General features: G+C 35.0%; 1 protein-coding gene across 1 annotated transcript; it reads left to right on the plus strand.

Moving 5' to 3' along the window:
* The first annotated feature begins 1,776 nt into the window (after positions 1–1,776).
* On the plus strand, positions 1,777–2,235 carry LOC145566653 (uncharacterized). Its single transcript, XM_081626004.1, has one exon. The coding sequence runs from the start codon at positions 1,777–1,779 to the stop codon at positions 2,233–2,235; it is 459 nt and encodes a 152-aa protein (XP_081482130.1).
* Positions 2,236–7,370: the final 5,135 nt, after the last annotated feature.

Here is a 7,370-nt window from a genome sequence, read left to right on the forward strand (position 1 = left end):
CAAGAATTTTACAAGGACTACAAATGATGCTTGATGATATAAATCCTTATGTCATAGTATTCAGAAATGCTGGCAATATGTTGCGCGATCAAGGTGAGCATCAAGATTTGAGAATAAAGCTTATTTGCGCAAGAGAAGGCAAACAATATATCCAACTAACCACAAGTGAAGTGGCTGCATTGATGGTAGGTGATGGAACTGAAGACATAGGCAATCGGGATATCATATTGCAAAAAATAGATGGTGGGTTACAAAGGATTGATGAAACTTATCCAAGCTATATGCCTTTACAATACCCACTATTGTTTCCATATGGTATCGATGGATGGAGAGTTGGGATACCTAAGGCGTCAAGTACAAGTACCAGTTGAAGTACTATGAAAATGCGACAATTTTATGCATTTAGGATACATGATAGGGAAGAAGAGGGTGACACCTTGATAGATTCCGGCTGCTTATTGCAACAATTTGATGTTGATACATATGCTGTAATGGAACAATATCGATTATCATGGATAAGGAGAAATCAAGGCAGGCTTCGCTCTGATTTATACAATGGACTCCAAGATGCAATCACGGCTGGAGATGTCAATGCTACTGATGTAGGTCAATTATTCATATTACCATCATCCTTCACACGAAGCCCCTGTAATATGGCCCATCATTATCAAGATGCTTTGGCAATTGTTTGTGTTTGGGTCCACCTAATTTATTTATAACTTTCACTTGCAATCCAAACTGGCTTGAGATTGTAAATGAGATATCTACATGTGGAAGTCGTCATAGTGAAGATAGACCGGACATTCTAGCACGTGTTTTCAAGATCAAATTGAAACAAATGCTTCGCAATTTGAAGGATAACAAGAAGTTTGGAAAAGTCATTGCTGGTGAGTTGTGTTGATTAATTATATAATCGTACTATATTTCTTGACATATCAAATTAATTAACACATATGGGACATATTTCATGTTACAGATTTTTATGTCATTGAATTTCAAAAGCGCGGACTTCCACATGCGCATATTCTCATAACATTGGCTCCAGAAGATAAGCCTAAGTGTCCAGAGGATATCGATGTAATTATCTCTGCAGAAATCCATGACAAGGATAGAGATCCTTTGGCATTTGAAACAGTTACCAAAAACATGCTCCATGGACCATGTGGGCCATGTTTAATCGATGGAAAGTGTTCAAAGCGTTTCCCGAAGAAATTTTGTACTGAAACCACCTTTGATGATAATGGCTTTGTGCAGTATAGACGTAGATAACATAGAGAGCCCATCATTGTTAATGGAAGGGAGATAGATAATCGTTGGGTGGTACCATATAACAGAGATCTATGTGTTAAGTACAATGCACACATAAATGTTGAGCGTGTTGCTGCGAGAAGTGTGGTAAAGTATCTATATACATATGTTACTAAAGGTCAAGATCGAGCAACAGTTGTCATTGAAAATAATTCAACCACACTACGTGGTCAAGAGGTACGGCAAGGAAATAGAGTGGATGAGATAAAACAATACTTAGATTGTCGATATGCATCGGCCATTGAAGCATGCTGGAGAATATTTGAGTTTGATTTGCAACATCAATATCCTTCAACGGAACTACTTCAGTTTCATCTACCTAGTGAACAATTTGTAGTTTTCAATGATAATGATGATCTGCACACAGTCCTTGAACGACTGAGATTGCAACAAACCATGTTAACTATGTGATTTCAAGCTAACAAGGATTTTCCAGAAGCAAATCAATACACTTACCAAAATTTTCCTATGGGATTCAAATGGGATCTTTTTACAAAAGAGTGGGCACAACGGCAAGAAAGACCTTGCATTGGTAGATTGCCTTTTGTTCATCCGAATTCCGGGGAACGATATTACTTACGGATGCTTTTAACTAAGGTTTGTGGAGCAGAATCCTTTGAAGATATACAAATTGTTGATGGTGTCATCCACCCCACCTTTAGATCTACATGTCATGCCTTAGGGTTGCTTTACGACGATAATGAGTGGCATGAAACTTTGTCAGAAGCCTCTAATTGGGCATCAAGTTCACAGTTGAGAAACATGTTTTGCGCTATATTGATGTTTTCAGAAGTAAGTGATCCGAAACAGTTGTGGGAACAACATTGGGGTGAACTTACTAATGACCTTGAGAGAATGATGCAACGTCAAACTAGAAACCCTAACTTACGATTAATTCTCGAAGAGATGCAGAATCAAGGATTATAAGAGATTGAGCATATCTTGAATAAACTTGGAAGGTCATTGACAGATTTCCCTGACATGCCACAACCTTCTTCAGAGTTAGCACGTAATGCCTTAAATCGGTTGCTAAGAGATGAACTTGAATATGACACACATGATGAAGCCAACAGATTTGATACCTTAGTTAGAGGGCTAAGCACGGATCAATATAGAGTATATGCCCGCTGCAATACTCGATGCTCATTCACGAGATGAAGGTGGCCTATTTTTTGTCTACGGTATTGGTGGGACATGAAAGACATACCTGTGGAACACTCTGATTAAGAAATTCAGATCTGAAAGAAAGATCGTGCTCTATGTGGCTTCATCGGGAATTGCTGCTTTATTTTGCCTGGGGGTAAAACCACACATTCGACTTTCAAGATTCCTTTTGATCTTGATCAACATTCCGTTTGTAACTTCAAAAAAGACTCAACCCGTGCTGATTTGATCCGTGAAGCATCATTAATTATATGGGGTAAGGCTCCAATGACCTATCGATTAGAATTTAAGGCGGTAGATCGACATTTCAAGGATATTTGTAATGACAATAGAGTTTTTGGAGGTAAATTGGTTGTTCTTGGCAGAGACTTTAGACAGATACTTCCTGTGGTGCCAGATGAAGGACGAGAATCTATTGTTGCAGCTACCTTGCATCGAGCGTCCTTTCAGAGAGATTGCCAAGTTATGTGCCTAAGGATAAACATGTGTTTATGTCGAAGTGACGTTCCCTCCGATACCCTTGAACAAATTCGAGAATTTGCTGATTGGATAATAAAAGTTAGAGAAGGAGATATAGCAGGAGTGCCCATTACAGAGGAAGGGGAACCAAATTGGATTGAAATGCCACATAATTTTTTGATAACCGATGATGAACATGGTTTGCAAAATCTCATTAACTTTATCTATCCCAACATCCCTTCAAATTACACGAATTAGGAGTACCTCAAGGATCGCGGAATTCTAGCACCAACAAACAATGATGTAGATGAGTTAAATTCGGAACTTTTATCAATGCTACTAGGAAATGTACAGAGATATTATAGTTCGGATACTTTAGGTCATACAGGAGATGGTGGGTTCCTTGATAACATGGAGCCTATGGAATTATTAAACTCATTAAATTTGTCAGGTCTTCCTAATCATTGCTTAGAGTTGAAAGTTGGTGCCCAGGTAATATTGATGCGAAATATGAACCAATCCATAGGGTTGTGCAATGGAACACGCCTTATAATCAAGAAGTTGGGTCATAGGGTGATTGAAGCACAAGTGATTACAGGTCTAAGAGCTACAGAATCGGTTCTAATTCTACGAATTGATTTTATGCCTTCTAACAAAAAGATAGATCTTCGTCTCAAAAGAAGGCAATTTCCATTAAAATTAGACTTTGCCATGACAATAAATAAAAGTCAAGAACAAACGTTGAACAAAGTTGGCATTTTTCTCCCTAGGCCCGTGTTTAGTCATGGCCAATTATATGTTTCACTATCACAATTACATTTCTTTCCGGGCTAAAAATCTTACTACAAAATAAGAAGGATGTTTGTAACAATTTGACTAAAAATATTGTGTATAAGGAAGTATTAAACAGTGTAAATTAGCTATGCATGTAGTTTTGTTATAACATTTATTTAGTAACTCTTAGCAATGTTTGTTTTAGTGTAATTTCAGACCTATACTTTTTTTTTAATATATAATTTGCTTTGTCATGTTAATGCTTCCATTTTACTTTATTAAAGATTTATTTCATTATCTATACTATTTATATAACCTTTACACATGTGCAAGGTTGGATTAATAATGATGTATTATGTAAATTAGTTTTTATGCCCGCTTCAATGATGTTAAAATGCAGGAAATGAAAACAAGGTACACACCATGTCGTTGTATTATCCTTACGACATTGAATGTGAATATGAGAGTGCGTTTATTATGGATGGTCAATGAACAAAGTAGAGCTAGAGGTACAAATTACGTTCATCATTATGGAGTATGGTATTCATTGACTCAGAGGTTTGAACTATATTTTTACTTAGTGCTTAATTTTTTTTTTCAATGTATTCATTTATTTGACACTTATGTATGAAATTTTCAATTTCTAGGGGGACGAAGTTCAAATCGCATTATGTAATGCTGACATTGATAAATATAAAGAGATCTTGAAACAAGCTAGGAAAGGTTTATTCAATTGCTCAGCTAGAGCTTATGTCTCTAGATACATCTTACAAATATGCCAATAACCAAATGAGGTTGAAATTTGGCAACAAGACCACGATAACAGAAATTCTTGATGATTGTTATGATATCCCAAGGTACAATTTTAGGTTTATTGAATTTTGCCACATTCCACAGTACCTTCACATGCACAATTCTCCTCTGATCGGTATGTGTCTTTTAGTAATTGAAATAAATAGTATGAATATTGATTACATTTTTAAAATTATTTTTTGAGTTTTAATGGTCATATCCGATCTTTTTTTCTTGATGATGAATGTACACAGATGTTATTGGATTGGTTATATATGTGTCTAAATCATATAGAGTCTCCACTACTACAAAAAACCCCTATCGAGTCGCCTGTAAATGACCTAACGAGTCACCTCAAAGGCGACTCTACAGCCACCGACACGATAGCTTCCAACTTTAGGAGTCGCCTCAGAAGCGACTCGATAGCTTTTATATAAGTTGCCTATTCTTTGTTAGGCGACTCTATAGGTTAAGCTATTGTGTCACTTGTGTTGAAAGAGGCGATTCAATAGGTTAATCTATGGTGTCGCTTGAGTTGAAAGAGGCGACACGTAAAAAATCAACATTTTTTTCCAACTACTTTTATTAGCTCATATAATGTCAATGTTTATGCTACTTAGCATGCTTGATCTCTGGTTCTCTGCCTAGAAGGTTGAAGTTATTGCCATTGTGCCAAAGTTATATATATTATATATATATATATATATATATATATATATATATATATATATATATATATATATATATATATATATATATATATATATATATATATATATATGATATTGAAACTATTTTAAATATATTGTAAGAATCAATTTATCGAGTCGTGTCTTACGTATTAGGCGACATATTAGGTAGTGGTCACAAAATAAAGCACCTAACAAGTCGGACTTTTAGAGTCGCCTGTAAATAAGGTGCGACTTGTAAACATATCTTGTCGCCTCATACTAATTAGGCAACTTGTTAAGTTGGAGTTAAAATCAACAAAAAAACCTAACGAGTCACCTAATATACATGAGGTGAGTTGATAGGTTTACAAGTATGCATGTTATAACCTCACTTAATCAGTGGCTTAAATTAGATTTTCAAAGTCACCTGTATAAAAGGTGCGACTCATTAACCTATTAAGTCGCCTTCTGCATATTAGGCGACTCATTAGGTGAAAGTTATAGCTATCAAAACTCACCTATTAAGTCGCCTAAAATATATAAGGCGACTCAACAGGTTTTGGAGTCGCACCTTATGTACAGGTGACTTTGAAAATCTAATTTAAACCACTAAATAAGTCGGGTTATAGAGTCACATGCATATATGGGGCGACTTGTTAGCCTATCAAGTAGCCTCATATATATTAGGCAACTCATTAGGTGCTTTGTTGATTTTAACCCCAACTTAACAAGTCGCCTAATAAGTATGAGGCGACTCGATAGGTTTATAAGTCGCACTTTATGTACAGGTGAATATAAAAGTCCGACTTATTAGGGGTTTTTTGTAGCAGTGCTCGGGTGGAAGACAACAATTCAAAAGAGATGTGTTACTCTGCAACACAAAGTAAGAGCATATTACACAAGTTACAATATGTTTATGTAATTATAACAACTTATGCAATGTTAAGTATTATTTTTTAAAAAAAATAAAAAAATCAAATGACATATTTTAATTTACAGCATGGAAATAATGAGGCTAACTTTATAGGAAGGGTTTGCTCATGATCAAGGTCATTTCTTATTCCATGAGCTTAATCAGAATCAGGTGTTGGGTGCATCCATGGTATCAGTTGGCTCCTATTATGGTAAAATAAGTTTTTTAAATTAGATAACCATAGAAAGACTATGGTGTCATTTTCATTATTATCATTTCTTTGAATACTTTTACTAACCTTCCAATAGGTGCATGTCTTTTGACTGTTGGATGTACCAGACTTTTTATTGATCCTGATATTGATGAAACTGATGATCTACATGGATGGTAAGCCTAAAAACATCATAATCAACCATGTAAGTTTATGTTGCATACTTATGTACTTATATAACTCATATAGGTATGCGGATGATGGATATGTCCAAAAACATATCAGCTGGAGTCAGATATTAGCCAATAGTATCTCTGAAATGGGAATGGTGTTTAATGCCAAAAGGATCAAGTTAAATCAGTTTTCAGCTGCTCATAATGTATGTATATCAACAATTATTTATTTCATTTTCTTATACATGAGTTATTTAATATTTGATGTGTGTTTTCAGGTAAAATACTTTCGAGTACTAGCAAAAGTGGCATCCATTGATTCTTCTATGCCTATTTAGTATGAATCATGTGCTCGACACTTAAGGAGAACTAATATGTGCGTGGAGTGTGACCCCTCCTTCAATAGGCCAAGACATTTTCACCTTTTTATTTTATTTAAAAAATATATAATTATAACCTGCTTTACATATCACTATACCTAATTATATCATATCAATAATAACAATAGAATCAATGTAAAAATTGGTGACGCTACAAATACATTGTCTGTTACACTCTTTGGCCAATATGCTGAGATGATTATCGGTTGTCCAATATCAAGTATTCAAGCGATGACAAATAATGTAAGTATATCCTTTAATCATATATATTAAGGAATTACTCACCTGCATAATGACTACATTTGTTATTTATGAACAGGAATTTGGAGACTACTTTCTAGAGGAGTATCTGAGTGAACGTTTGATGAATACATTCACTTTCATACTACATGTTCCTGAGATAGGAAATGATGATATCATAGTTGCATCTGTTTTACAAGTAAGATGGGAGGAAGAATTCTACTATCTGAAACGACATATGCATAAACAATCTAATTAAAGACTTAGATTCATTCAGCATAATAT

This window comes from Chenopodium album, chromosome 11 (genome assembly GCF_948465745.1).
Source record: "Chenopodium album chromosome 11, dcCheAlbu1.1, whole genome shotgun sequence".
Classification (NCBI taxonomy): Eukaryota; Viridiplantae; Streptophyta; class Magnoliopsida; order Caryophyllales; family Amaranthaceae; genus Chenopodium; species Chenopodium album.